The 15,686-nt window shown below is 34.8% G+C and overlaps 1 protein-coding gene across 3 annotated transcripts in view; it reads right to left on the reverse strand.

Annotated features, from left to right (window-relative positions):
• Window positions 1–15,686, reverse strand: part of ATP11A (ATPase phospholipid transporting 11A) — a 124,087-nt gene that overhangs the window by 11,873 nt on the left and 96,528 nt on the right. For all 3 annotated transcript variants that reach the window (XM_032192820.1, XM_032192829.1, XM_032192830.1), the window contains exons 18-27: window positions 14,412–14,593; window positions 13,468–13,719; window positions 10,775–10,949; window positions 9,998–10,100; window positions 9,576–9,721; window positions 8,581–8,640; window positions 7,783–7,910; window positions 5,872–6,007; window positions 1,181–1,246; window positions 785–888 (exon numbers count right to left, since the gene is read on the reverse strand). In XM_032192820.1, coding sequence (XP_032048711.1) covers window positions 785–888; window positions 1,181–1,246; window positions 5,872–6,007; window positions 7,783–7,910; window positions 8,581–8,640; window positions 9,576–9,721; window positions 9,998–10,100; window positions 10,775–10,949; window positions 13,468–13,719; window positions 14,412–14,593 — 1,352 coding nt within the window. The remainder of the gene's footprint in view (window positions 1–784; window positions 889–1,180; window positions 1,247–5,871; window positions 6,008–7,782; window positions 7,911–8,580; window positions 8,641–9,575; window positions 9,722–9,997; window positions 10,101–10,774; window positions 10,950–13,467; window positions 13,720–14,411; window positions 14,594–15,686) is intronic.

The raw sequence follows: 15,686 nt of genomic DNA on the forward strand, positions 1-15,686 counted from the left end.
AATTCCAGCAGAAGAGATTAAAAAATATAACCTTGTAACTAGGCCCTCTCTATAGGTGAGAAATGCAAATTCAACTTCCTGATGGCAATCAGGGACAGTAAGGATCTGAACCCATGTTTCAACTAAATCTCCTTCCCCAAAATTTCAGTTTCAAGAACACAGAATTTTTAAAATAGAAAAAAACTCACCGAACTTCAACATTTTCAATCAGCTATGGACAAGAGTTGTATTGTTTCTTAAAAAGCTTATCAACTGTAGAACAAATACCTGAATCTACTTTTCTAAACAACTCGGTAATTAATGAGCTCAAACGTACGGCTCCTGCTAATCCACACTGCCTCAGTGTTGGTTTGACTCCCTTGCTCTAGTTTAGGCCGCTACAGCTTGTTCCCTCCAAGACAAACCCACTCTGTGGGTGGCTAGCCCCAAGCAACACAGACTTGGCCTACTTGGCTCGGTGACATTTGGCCTCAGAGAGAGAGCCTCAGCTACTTGAACTAATCATTGGACTACTTTTAACTGATACCACTGAGATAGGTTTAATGGCAGTCTGAGGTCAGATATTCTCCTCTTACTCTAACAGTATTTTTAGAAGCTTTTCAGTGAAAGAGTAGCTGAGCATTCTGTAATTACCATTACTGGTGTGTTTAAAATGTGACTGCTATTAGGATTTCTGCAATATATAAAAGCTAGATTGAATTCTGTGTGGAAAACAACATGAAATGTGTAACAGGTTTATGCTTCTGAAGTAACATTGCAATACAATTTATATTAGGGTTCATACCAAATAATTCCTCCCCAGAGCAGAGAAAAGACAATGTAGAATAGTAGTGATCCCCAGATCATGAAGTGATTTATCCACGTCCAATAGTGTGTATCTAGTGCAAGCTGAAAAGAACAATACAGTATATGGTGTTATTACTATCTAGAAGCAACAGAACACTTGGAAGTCAAATGAAAATGACACCTTTTGAAAAAAGGTAAGGATTCTGCACTGAATAGGCTGAAAAAAAGATGGTTTTGTTTTTCATTTTGAGCAGAGTTAAAAAGGCACAGATAGCAAAAACTGTATGTAAACTAATACCTTCCAGTGTATGGTTGTAGAGAGAAACTGGTATTAATAAGTAGCAATGAGAAAGCTCTAAGAAAGTTTCAATGGATAAAGCATACAATATCTTACCTTTAATGTAACCGTGAATACAAGCACAGTAAACACCAGTGTCCCAAAGGTCCAGTTTCCGAACATCTATAAAAAATGGTTCAAGACAGTTATAATAGGCTACATCTTCCACCACTTCATGAGTTGTCCAGAATAAACCTCTTAAATATATGTATTACTTTGTACCAGGAACTGACACTTAACACAACACTGAATTCTTGTATGATCTAGTGCAAATTGTTTCGGTTTCTTGCCCTTGTGTATGTATACACACTTTGTATTTCACAGCACTGTATGGGATTTGCGGAAGCGTGCTGAAAAAGCTGGTCTATGTGACTGCAAGACTGCAGTGAAAAATCCTGGTGATCGTGGGAAGGACCAGAGAACTGGAAAAAGCCCACCAAGTGGAGAAGAAGCAGCTGATTCACCTGAAAGCAGGGATGCTATTCAGATGAATCTCTATTATTTGGTGAAATGGGCTGACTAACCTCAAACAGTTCATCAAATGCAAAAGCAAGACCCCACACTTGGAACAGATTAATCCCATGAACCACTGCAGGCTGAGATCAACTGGCTAGAAGGCAACTTGACAGAAAAGGACCAAGGAGTCTTAGTTGGGGTGAGCAAGTTGAACAAGAGTCGAGTGTGCCCCTGCAGCGGTAGAGGCCGACCTCATAAACTTGGCAAGGTAGCTGCCAGCAGGTAAAGGGAATTGATTCTTCCTGTCTATTCAGGACTCATCAGACCACATCTGAAGAACTGCATTCATTTTGAACTGAAGATAAGAAAGACTCTGACATACTGCAGCAAGTCCAGTAGAGAACAACCAAGATGATGAAAGAGCTGGAGCACATGATGAATGAGGATGAGGGAAACAGGCTTTCTCAACCCCTTACGGAATCTTGTTGCTATCTTCAACTGTCTGATGGTTGGATACAGACAAGACATAACGAGACTCTTCTCAGAGATGCAAAGTACCAGGAGGAGACAAAGCAGATCTCTTCAGCAACAAGAAAAATTCTGCTTAGGTATTAGGAGAAATGTTTTCACCATGAAGGTGGAAAAACATTGGAACAGGTTGCCCAGGAAGGTTATGGAATCTGCATACTCAGGGATATTAAAAATTTGAGGAGAACTGGGCAAGACCTTTAGTAACTTGATTTTAATTAACCCTACACAGAGTAGGGAGCTGAATGGCATCACCTCTGGAGTTCCTTCCCACCTACATTATTATACACAAGCTCACCCAGTGTTAGATGACAAGGGATCCACAGGGACAAGCAATCATACAAATGTCCTGCCTTGGGAAAAACTTTGAACGGAGATCAAAGCCCTCCACAGGACAGAAATCTGTAGGTAACCTGCCTGAGATAATCTGATCAAGCAGGAACAGGAAATTATTTAAAAAAACAAACTAACAACTGACTGAAATATTCATTATTCTGAGTATTCATTTCATTACTTTAAAATTACTCAGTATGAGACCAAGTGTACAGAGCACATGATGAAGTGCAGAAAACCTTCAGTATTTTGATCTGAGTTTTACTTAAAATATATAATACAATTCTTTAGTAGGCTCATGTCCATGCTACATTATTTTATGTGCCCTACAATAATCAGTGTGGTTAATATCAGGAATCTGTTTCGAGAACCTGAAATTATGCCAACATTTACTCAATTTCTTCTGGCACTTAGACTTTACAATACTCTCATGCTGAATCTGGCATCTCTTGAAGAGCCCAGTGTCAGTATAAGTTTCTGCACATTGAACAGATATTTCAGTATTTTCAGTAAAAGCTGCAAGATTAGAAAAAAAAATGAAAAAAATTTCCTTGTTCTATCAGGCTAGCTAGAAGGCATTAGGCTGCAACCTAACACTTCACCTACCCATGTTTTTGGCTCAGAAAATGAGGTCATAGCACAGGGACTGCTTTCAGATACCAAGAGTCTGCTAATTTGGCATAGAAAAAATGTAAGCAGAGCAACATGAGATGAAGAGAGTTAAAAAATCTGATGGAATTTTCAGCAATGAATCTCTCAAGATACTGTTCACGTCTTCAGGCTGTGAATCATTCTTTTATGTTTGTTTGGTAACATGTAGTTTATTAGCAAATATTTTTGTGTGCTCTGCTCCCAGCCTTCCCAAGACTTTCCCCCTCCTTCTGTGGCTGTATTTGTTTTATCTTCCACATTCCCATTCATCTTTCTTCTCACCTCTCTTCCCTCCTGTTGTTTTTTTCCCCTTCTGGTAATCCTTTTAACTTAGTTTTTCCTATCTGTCTCTGAACCCATCCTAACAATTATATTTAAAACCGTCTGTATCAAATGTTGAAATGACAAAGTCACACAGGATGTATTACTCTATGAGTAAACTGTGATGACATTTACAGTCTGCAATCACTTCTGTGGTGCCTTTGTTTCTTCTTACCTTCCTTATGCAGTTGGTCTCTGACTATATGGTTTTACAACACCAACAATGATGTCATATACAAAGTGGAACTTCATACAAAAAGCATTGTTGCAAATTAGTAACAACTGATAAGAGAGAAATCTTTGGTATCTTAGTTTTGTTTCCCAGGAAATGATTCAAGTAGGCATTTATGAAGTAAATTTCAGTGACTGAAAGCACACTATTCAGTATTCTAGCAACATGACTCTAAAGACTGCAAACTGTTTCAAACAGATTTTTAAATACTGAGAAACATCCTGAGGGATTGTGTTTGGAAACCTGAACGGTATGCAAATTTTAGTGTGTTACAGGGTGCAATTTAAATAAAAGACTTCCTACTAGATACGCAAAAACGGTGATCAGTTCACTTCTGGAGGGAAAGACGATTTTCAAATTTTTGCTTCAGCACCCATTTTAACAATTTGGAACCTAACTTGAATCATCTTGTATCATTTAAGGTATTAGTGTTATCTTCAGCCCTTTTGTTCCTTTTTCTGCTTTCTGCCTTTGCCTGTTCCATAATAATGCATTGTTATGGTAAATCTTTCAAATCCTCAAATCTTGTCCTGCCTTTTTCCAGACTTAACCATAATTTTAACACTTGGAAATAACTATCGACATCCACTAGCACTCATGTTTGTATGAACTCACATACTTATCTCTATTCCTGGACACTAATATCTTCAAGCTTTTAAATCTAAAACTGGAACTGTAAATCTGTACACTTCGTACACACAAGCATGCATGCTGAAAGATATTGAATTTTTCTAACTCACTCTGACACTCAGGAGTCAGAATGTCTCATCAAAATACATTTTACCATCAAATATTAACATGGGTGTCTAGTTCTAGACATAAACATTCAAAATTTGGAATTAGGCATTAGTGCTAATTTAGAGCTTCTACAAGAACTAGATTTAATACATACAACAGAAATAGACTAAAATTTCAAAACGGAACACAGAATACTTGTGATACAAGCCGCTTATAAAATTTTGTACAGATATGAGAAGACTGACTTCCAGGACTACAAATATGAGCTGATGTAGAGTTTTGAATAACTAATAGAACATAATGGTACCAGAAAAAGAGGTGCTGCAGGGTACAGTTATGTCTAACAGACAGTCATTCAGTCCTTAGAAAAGCTATCGTCCTTAACAAATGTTCTCTCACACACTAAAAGTTCATTTCATCACACTAAAAGTTCATTTTATCGATAGATGTCACAAAGATGGCATTTTATGATATTTGAATATTGGTTTTCTAGCAAATGTATATTTTATACATAGGCAACAAAACTGTGCAGTTTATTTTCTCTCTCACTTTGAGGGTCCTTTCTAAGACTATTCAAATATTTTATAGCATAAACCGTAGTAAAATTTCTATAGCAGAGTTAGCAACAAAATGTAGGTTCCAGAAAATTATAGAACAAAATACCAAAATGCAAGGAAGCAAAAGGCCTTTTATTTTTGAAAGTTTTTGGTTCTTTATTATACTTCATATACCTTAGTGTACGTTGTACTCTGTATAAGTTCTTTGTATTTTAAAAACATTTAAAGTAGCAATAAAGAGCATTTCTATTTATAGGTTTAAGTGCTATTGTAAAATAGTTATAGGAAATAACTAAACTGCTCTTTAATTAGCAGTTTAATTAAAGAACAGTGAAAGAAATGGGTATCATGACAAATCCACAGTAGTCTTACCATGTGAGTGTTGGTTGTCATTAGCTGAGTATAGGAAGAGAAGCAAGTAGCAAAAGGAAAAAAAAGCACACAAATAAAATAGACCAACATATCAATGGGTAAAATAAATAAAATGCAAAAGGTTCTTAAAATTTGCATTGTGATTGCAAAGCAAGTAAAGAGAGATCATTAAGAGAGATCATTTTCAGCTGCCATATGTAATAATTAATTAAAATATTTAAAAAACTTGTCATATTTAAGTTTTTATGATAATTCATAACTGTTCTACCAAGAGTCTTTTGATGTGTTAATCAGATATTCATCAGATGAATGTTAAGCATAAAACAGAAAGGTTACTACATAAATTCTGAAGGAATTCTTGGACTTTCTGATATATATTTCTCCGAAGTTGTATCTAGTGCTATGCCTGTTTACTGATACACAGTATTCCTATTAAATAATTCAGATTTTACTAAACAGATATCCCATCTATCTCACCATAACTCATAAAATATTCATGATGACAGAACACACTTGACATTAAAAAATTACCTTTGATCGACACTAAGTGTAACACTAACCTGTCCATTGCTGGTCACAACTGTGTTGTCAAACAAGAAATAGGCACCGAAGAAAAATACCACAGCATCAAACACTCCTAGGAATGTCCAATAAATAAATGCACGCCAGCGCAACAAAGCATTCTTGGCAACATCTCTGTGTAAAACAAGATATATGCATTCATAATAGCATGTTAAAAAATAAACTTAGACAAACAATATCAAATTGTTTTTGAAGGAAACACAATTAGGAAATCTTACGCGAAACTGCCACATTTCACCATGACAACCATCTACCACTCCACATCAAAATCCTTCCTGAATACCTCCTTTTTCCTTTTTTTTTTTTTAAATTTAATTTTTACTGAACCCTTTTAACTGTTGCCTATAGTTCTGCTTATTCCAACTGCATTATAAATTGTTCTGCACACATTTATTTTTCTATTTTTTTTACAGAAAGTACCTGCTGTGCACATGACAATCTAGTGTGGACTGTAAATAAAAACACTAGAGGTCTCTGGAGACTTTGCTTTGTTTCCCACGGGATACTTTTACACAGAGCACTGCAACAAAACAAAATACTAATTTTATGTGGAACATGGAAAACAAGGATTTTGCAACTGAACTGAACCCTTAGGTCAAATTGCATTTCTTAAATGTTTTCCCACAAAAAAATACACGGATTAGTCAAAAATAGAACTGTTCACTGCCACATATGTTCTTATTACAGAAAAATTTAAATAGTAGAAGTTTAGTTCTGGCATACAGAAAGAGTATATATCAACTTGCCATTTACCATAAAACACAAGAGAGTAAATCAGCACACAATTAAATGAAAATCCTGAATTACAGAAATCTCGCATAGTAGCTAGAAATACTTACTATGAACCAAAGTTTTCATCACATGTAGTTTAAAAACTGTGTCTGATGACCAGATTATGTCATTTATCACTGTATGCTATCCCAGTAAATTAGTAATATGTAGTGCAAAACCGTATGTGGTTAACTGTAACCTTGACTGTCTTAGAACAACTGCACTATTGCCCAAAACAGCTTGGCGATAAACTGTTAGATATCAAAAAGGCAGTGTTTTTGACCAAATAGCCTCTGTTAAATTTCAAAAAAGAAAATGAAAAATCTTCCAAATTACCATTTCTAAACTGAAAACACTTAAAAAATAAGAAAGAAATGAGGGGGCTGGTGTTGGTTTGACAATAGCATCCTTTGTTCCTCTTCCATTTCATAGCTAAACAGTATCTATGCACTGATTACCGGTTAGGCAGCTTTTACCTCTTTCCAGAAATGTTTGCTCTTTGATTATCTAGTGTTACCACTCTCTAAAATGCACTGGTTTTGCACAAGAATAAAAAAAAATGGACACTGTTCCTAATTTAGATGGTTACATGCTGTTTATTACATGCAGGGAACTGTTTTTCAAACGGTTAAGAATCTAAACCAGTCACAATTTTAATGCCCACTAGCGAGTAAGAAATATGTAGACAACAATGCTGGAATAGAATATTCCACAGAATATAAAAAATGATAAAACACTTTAACTCACAGTCTTCTTTTCTTTCTGAATAAAACATGTATATAATATGATTTCTTTAAAAAAAAAATCTATTATTCTATTCCCCATGGTTGGAGGAAATAAACAGTATTAAAATAAATCACATTTTGATTCGTAGAACAGTAATTTATGTTCTCAGTAACATTATGAATGGTGTGGCTTGCAGTATATAAATATACATGTTAAAAACATGCACCTAAACTAGTTTATAAACAGTACATGTGGCCTTCAACCCTTCTGCTGCAGTCTACCTGATGTTGTATTGTACCTTGTGGTACAGAAATCCTGAGGACTTTGGTTATAACAGAGATAGATTCCACAATTGAATAGTCAAACTTTGGGATCTAATGCATTAATTTTACCTGTATAAGGAAGGCTCTTTCTTGAGTGTGTCTGCACTGACATGTTGTTCCATTAGACTGTACAGGAGGATAGGAAGGGAAGTGAAGCTGATATTGTACAGTGTTAGATACGCAGTATCATATAAAGGCTGTAGATGGAAAAGAATTAAATCAGCTAGTTTCGATTTTAAAACAATCCACTGAATTACACTTGATTTAAAATGAATGAGTCGATTTTTTTCAGAAAAACTTACTTATAAGGGAGAATACTGATTTCTCTCCTAAAAGATGGTACTCTTCTGGTAAACAATTGTTCCCTTTTTCTCTATCTTTATGCATTTATTTTTTTTTCATTTCAACTCACTGAATGACGCTATTTTTCCCGAAATAGTAGTTCGTATGTGTACACCCCAGAAAACATGACTCTGTTCTTTTACATTCTGAATTCTAAAAATGAACTGCTAGTTCAAATACTTACCTTTCAGGATTGCCTCTGTCTGTGATTGATAAGTTTAAACCTAATGGACCTTACAGGTTCCACAGAGATTACACATGGACTAACTGTTTTTGTTTTTCTGTTATTTTTTTACTTTGAAAGAACATTGCTTTTAGGATAATTCATCAAATTAATTTCTGTAACTTAAACTGCCACTAAAAATCATATGAATCAGAAGTGATACTCTTCTTTTTACAATGTGTAAACTAACCTAGAAATTTTATTGGCTGCATAGGTACAGTGTCAAAGGCTCCATTTGTTTAAAAAATGACAAAGAAAAAATTCAGCAGTGAGGTAAAAAAGAACAACACAAAAACACTAACCTGTTGTGAAAACCCACAGAAGAACTGATATAAAAACTGAGGAAAAATGAAGCAGACATTCTGAAAGATAAAGTGACACAGTTATGAAGTGAAATTTAAGCACAAATGTATATGCTGTGTAATAGTATAGCTATGCATATTACAGTTTTGTAACACCAGTAACAGTAAACACTGCAGAAAGAGTAGAAAGAGTTGCATTCATTAAATATCAACACCATCTTACAGTAATACTGGTAAAAATACTTAAAATATTTTGAAAGAAAACTCACATGACTACAGTTTCAGAATTCAAAGGCAGTGAATTTGTTATGCAGGAACGCAGTTCAGTTAAGGCAAGGCAAAACAAGATGCAATCCACAGTAGGACACAACTTGTGATAAGCAAGGATGTTTATATTCTGCTTAGCAGAGTTCCCAGCAAAGTAATTTTTAAGATGTTTCTAGCTGTGACCCAAACTTCATCACCTCCTAACTATAGATTCAATCAAACACTGAGCTTGAATTATCCTCTGAAACTTCCTTTCTATAATCTTCCATTGCTTACTGAAAGAACTTTGATTGGATCCCAACATTTAGATGTAATAAAACTATTTAAAAAAGGGAAAGCACATTATAAACTTTCTCCACCCACACTAACCCAATGAATTTAGAAACTAACATAAATTAAGTTCTGCTAAATTCTCAAATACTACTTGCAATTTGATTTAAAAGGCCACTGTAGAGAAAACCAAGAAGTTAATGAAGTCAGTGCTGGAGTTTTTAAGAGAGAAAAGGCAAATTTCATTTTTAACCATAGCACTGATTACAGAATGCACTTATATAAAAGATCCACTTCATGATCTGGTTAGCAACAATAATCCCATTTCAATTTTGCATCTGGAAGTCAACAAAATCCCTTAATGGAATTACAGCATTTTGGTACCATTGACTACATATAGTTAGATATTATTATGTGTATTTTTGAGATTCACATATTTATAAGAAGCATTCTCCTACCTTATAAAAGAAGTATTGCACAAGTTCAGATATTCTAACATAATAGAAATGCCCATGAACAAGCAACATTTTTTTCAAATGTTTAAATTTAGGTATTGCATAGTCACTGTTTCTTGCTGCTTGACGACCCTCTTTGCCAATGATTCCTTAAACAAAAAAAAGAAAAAAAAAAAAAAAGATGAAGCTGTTTACTAATGGAAGATCTATTTAAAAGACACAATTATTTGAAAAACTATGAAATTATAAAAAAAATGCAATGACATTGATCTAGTAGGTGATCACAACTGTGCTTCATAAAATTCCTGAAGTAAATGCACTATAAGTTGTCTGTAAAATGCAGAATTTAATTTAGACCACCTACTTTAAAGAAGTAAGTGTTTTTGTTATTTCATTTCAATTAATACTCTAAAAAGCACACTTACCTATACCAACATGTGCTTCTAGAATCATACTGACATCATTTGCTCCATCACCAATTGCTAACGTGATAGGGTGCTCCTTTGATAACTTAATCAATTTTACAATCTAGAAAAGAAGTAGTGTTAAAAACTCATCTATGATGGCTTGGTTATTTCATGAGTATACAATTAATTAAAAATGATGAACACAAAAACAGTATTGCCCAGTCTAACCACTACACATTATGATCATAGGAGGCTCTCTGTTTTAGAAATATTTGCTACTAACAAAAGATAAATTTTATTTGATATAAACTAGTATACAACAGTCAACAAGTACTTAAAATATGTAATGCACATGTTTTTCTATCTGGATTCTTCTAACTTGACTTCCCACTTATATTAAAAATAAAGATTAAATATCACCCCACAATAATAAATAATTCAGGTTCTTGTAATATCAACAGACAGTTGACAATTCAAAGCTTGTTTGGTAAAAAAGGAAGCAATTAGTTCCATTCATTAAATACGTTCATTTATCAGCATGTACCAACCATAAAATTTGCACAATATGTACATAAGTCAAATTCAGGTGCACAGCTGGGTGCCATTTTAGCATACCATTATATAAATTGCTTGCTAGTAGAAATTAGCCCTACTCATTTTGTTTGGTTTCTTTTTGCTTTTTCCATTTTAGAAGATACAAAAGTGAATGTTAACATTTTAACTTATTGTAAGTTGTACAGAATATTAGCTTCCAATATTTACAGGCATATGCTACTTCAGAAAAGAAATACAAACCTGTGCTTTTTGTAGAGGTGCCATTCGACAGCATAACACTGCACTGCAGTTCCTGCAAATTTCAAGAAAGAGCTCTCTGTAGTTAGCTGAGCTCCCATCTTGTCTTGGTTTCATTATTAATGATAATGCTGCTCCATCAATAATTAAACCATAATCTTGCATATCAGTTGAAAGCCTGTTCAGGAATAAAATATAAACTAAGAGTCACTATAAAATTCTCAGTCGTATTTTAATGTTGGCAATAGGTCTTCTGTGAAAATTAATTAATGAAAAAAATAGTGAGTAGAGAATATTGCATCATTAATACACTTCAAAAGGAAATTCATTGTACAGGATTTCTATGTATGACATTTTAAAATTCTAGCTTATGTCGAATGCATTCAGTGCTTCAGCAGTTTGAACACAGCAATCTGATAACTCACTGACTTGAACAGTGAGTGTGAGCATATAAGAAAACGGTTTTGCAGTAGCCTGAAAGGGCTCCAAGAAATGCTGTAAGGTAAACTGAGTTGTAGAACATTCCATAATATAGGGAGAAAAAAGTTAAAAAGAAAGGCCCTTGCTACTCCAAAATCTATTTTGATGGGGAAAGTAACATTGTTTTTCAGGGGCCTACATTTAAGGAGTTTAAACCATGCTTAAACAATGCTTTGAAGGCAACATTTAAAAGAGACTTGCTGGCCTGGAGAGTTAAGGCTACTGTTTGCATTTACGGTAGGCATACTTGCATTTAGTACAATGAGTAAGCCTGATACAAGTATACCTGGGGAAGCTTTCAAACAGCTAATGTGGGCATTGCTAAAAGTGTAGCCATGGTTGCACAAAGCACAATTTAGCACAATAAAATATGCTGAACAACACGGGGAGATGCTCTACTCTGAGAGTCACACCTCAAGAGCAGTTTTCTGCAGCATCCCAACTAGTTATTTCACAGCTCCCTTCCATTTGCCTAAATTACTCAGTAGCCTCAGGCTCTAGCTCAGCAGTGAGTGCTGTATAAACAGAAAGTCAGGTTTATTTGTGTCCTAGTTTCAGTGTTCCAAGGTAATACTACCGTGTGTGGGTTTTCAACAAACATGGTTTCACCATGACCAGTGAAAACCACCACATTTATTAATGTTCTTTAACCTATTTTAAGCATCTCCATCTTTCCTACTAGACGCTATTTTTGACAAATAATGTAAAGTACCGCAAACTGTATTTTAAAATAGTTTACAGATACTTTTCACCAATTTGCTACCATTGGCACAGATAGGACAACACCATTAGTATAACAAAACATCTACCAAAAATTTATCATAATGAAGTCTAGGCAATGTACTGATCGTTGGCTGTATCAGTGAAAGGTTTTCAGCTTGAATTTGAACATCCAGGCAAAATCTTGCTATTAATATATTTGCATATTTTCCAACTCTGCAGCCAAACACAAGGAATTCTGATGAGTCTTAATGTCTAAAAAATTGGTATTGCACAAGAAAGTAAAAATACACGTTCAAACATAAGCTGAAAAAACTGTGGAATGTAAGCTGAAAGTGGAACAGATGATACAGAGACAATTAGTAAGTTCTTTTTTAAATATGAAGTTTAAGAGATATATTTAACTGAATATGCAAATGTGATTGATTAGACCAATGAGATTTAAGTATAAGGACAGCTAAGACAGATGCACCAGCTCTGAGTTTCAAGCCATAAGGCTAAGAGTTTTACAATCTCTCTGTTAAAGTATCACAAATACTTTTTGTATTCCTTGTTATTCCTTTACTATAAATTTATTGTAAATGTACACAAAATGTACATACTAGCTGATTCCACATTAAAAAGAAACACAAAGCAAATACACATTGTTACATCTGAAAGACCAACAACATCTTAAGATGATAAATATCTTTTTCAGTCTAATTCCTAGGTTTTTACAGGGTATAAAAGGAGGTTACCTAAAGGACTATGTAATGTGTATCAGCTACTAAGCTTCAAGTAAGTAGCCTAGCTACTAGCATGAGGCATTCATATTATACCAGTGGTTTTGCTTTTTAATGCCATTTTTCTATCTTATTCCCTGCTATGTTTCAAGGAAATCATTTCTGCACATGATTCCTATCCTTCTTCTGACATTCAAAAACACGTAAGTCAGTGTTTTCTGTATAATTTACCTTTCTATTTAGGGCACTTGAACTATTTTTATGCACACCAGAAGATGTGGTACTACGCTGTTGCCTGTCACCTGTCTGTAAATACATGATAATCTTCCCTAGAAATAGCACAGTAGAGAGACACAGCATAGCTCCCTTAGGACGTGGTCTTATCAAGAAAGTCGCGTCATATACTGACTCTGATTACAGAAATAAATCATGTCTGCTTCCCTTTTAGAAGTGTGAAACAGTATTTTACTTCACTATTGCTTTGCCAAGAATCAGTATTGCTTCAGTGGAAAGATATATAATTAAAATCAGCTGTGATTTTTCTTTTTAACATTTCAAGCAGTACCAGTAATGAGATGGAGAGACAGCCACAACTGTAAAAATGTAAACCTATACGGAGCAAACTTATATCTAATTGACATACAATAATTTACACTATGATAACAGAAACCGAAACACTATATTGGTGGTCTTAAGATATTCAATCAATCATGTAATTATTTATGAAATGCACAGAAGTCCATTCCTAGCTTGAAAATTCAACTTTTTCCTTACCCTGACAAACTATCACTGGTTAGGCTGCCACTGTGTCTTAGGACAGTTTTGCTTAGATCAAAAAGCACATCGTGTAAACTCTGTTCCTCAATTTTCTTTGTCGTTAGCTCAAGTATTTGTGTATTTCTCCGGAAGAGTTTGCAAGCATAGCAAGTAGCTGCAGCAGTCTCCATTTTGTCTCCCGTCAGAACCCAAACTTTAATTCCAGCTTTCTGGAGTGCTTCAATAGTGTCAGCAGCTTTTTCTTGTAGCCTGTGGAAGTCAATTGACATCAGACAATAGTTTGCTTGGAAATGAGAAATTCACAGGTTCTTTTTGAAAGCTTTTCATAACCAAATAAAAAATTTCAATAAAAGTGATTAGATCTAAGAATTTTCCCCAAGGTGTGAACCTAAAAATGCTAGTACATTATAAATGATTTACTTTGACACTTTCAAAGTGCTTAAAGTTTCACCTTTCACTTATATAGCCTAAAGGACAAGATGCTTTATTCCCCAGGTAAGTACTTCACTTAAAACATTTTTAGTGCTTTCAGCTAATGACACCAAGTGAAGAAGTACTGAAGAGTTATTAAAGTCACCTCCCAGTTTTAATACAGTTCTTAAATTTAAGACATAACATAGATCTTTCCTTTATTTCCTCAATACCCATTTCATAGTTATTTCTTCCAAAACATTTCCCTACAGTTTGCTCAATAAGGTGCAATGCATGTATATTGCTTGAATATACTGATTTTTGTACCTATTGTTATTAAATTACTATTTCATAAAATTACCATGAGTAACTTAAGTAAACTAGAGATGGAATTCACTCAAATACATGGACTTATCTCTAATCCAGAAAAACAGCTACAAGAGAGCCATTAACTACTTCCACTAGCAGACATTTCCTTGTTTATAAACGCTGGAGCAAGTGTCCTAAACATCCCTAAGAAATGTACTAACCGATCTTCAACAGCTGTAGCACCAAGTAAAATAAAATCTCTTTCTATCTTCTCATACGCTTCTGCCAATTTCTTTTCCCGGTCCTGGAGGGCCAACTTTGCATTTTGTAGCAGCTTCTGTGCATTGCTATATTCTTCGGCTGTGAGCTTTTTATATGCAACACACAGTGTTCGCAGTCCCTCCTAAAGAATGTAATCAAAAGAAACAATATGCATCCCATACAACTTAGATTTCTTGCTGTTTACACTGTAATATTTGAAAAATTTGAATGATTTTACTGTTCATTTACATGCTCATTTTTATGGTAAAGCGAGTATAGTATAATATAGATGAGAAAACAGGGGTCAGCTTGATTCTGTGCTGCCCTGGAAGCAGTTACAACCTGAGGGACAAACTTCAGTCCTCCAGAAGAGAAACAGATCAGCCACCCAACTATATGTACGGGATTACCAGGGAAAAGAAGGTCACGCTAAAGCCTTCCTTCCCTATCTTTATAATTAGGCAGGATGAGTCAGAAGAAATAATACTGATATAAATAGTAGCTCTGTAGAGTCAGTCTGTTGATGCTGTGTTGCAGCAGATACAGGGACAAGGACAGAGACAACACATCACAGTGAGTGTTCAAAGTGAAAAATCCAACTGTGTCATTTCAATCAACTGCAAACTAGAATTCAGTTGTGGGTGTTTCAGACTGGATCAAGCTTTTGGATTTGGTGATGAATAAGAAAAAAGAGTGCATAGACCACATAAGGGAAAAAAAAAAAAGCTGCTATAACACAGAAAGAATATTTTGCTATCTCAAATATATTGCCTCTCACACCACCATTTAACTGGCGCTTATCTTCATAAACATTATTCCAGTAGGTCTTTGTATAGTTACTTAGTACAAATGCAAGGACAAGAATTCAGAAAGTTTCAGGACGCTTGCTATTGATAAGGACAGACGCCAGATGTGTGCCTGTATCTTCTCTCAGAAGCTTCTGTATGTAGAAGTAAGTCCTATAACCTATTAACTAGGATGAAGAAACAGCTGGATTTCTCTCTTGACAGACCATTGGATCGATATGATGCATGAACATTTCTTTCAGTTTCATTAGCCTCCTTCATTTCTAATTACCTGACAACTGTTTTGTGTAGCAAAACCTATAACTTACATCAATGAATACCTAATGCATTCGTATCTCACCAGAACTGCTACTTGGAAGATGAGATGGAGTAAAAATTCAGATAAGGAAGTAACACAAACTGTGTGTGTGCACTTGGGTATAGAATAAT

Source organism: Aythya fuligula, chromosome 1 (assembly GCF_009819795.1).
Source record: "Aythya fuligula isolate bAytFul2 chromosome 1, bAytFul2.pri, whole genome shotgun sequence".
Taxonomy (NCBI): Eukaryota; Metazoa; Chordata; class Aves; order Anseriformes; family Anatidae; genus Aythya; species Aythya fuligula.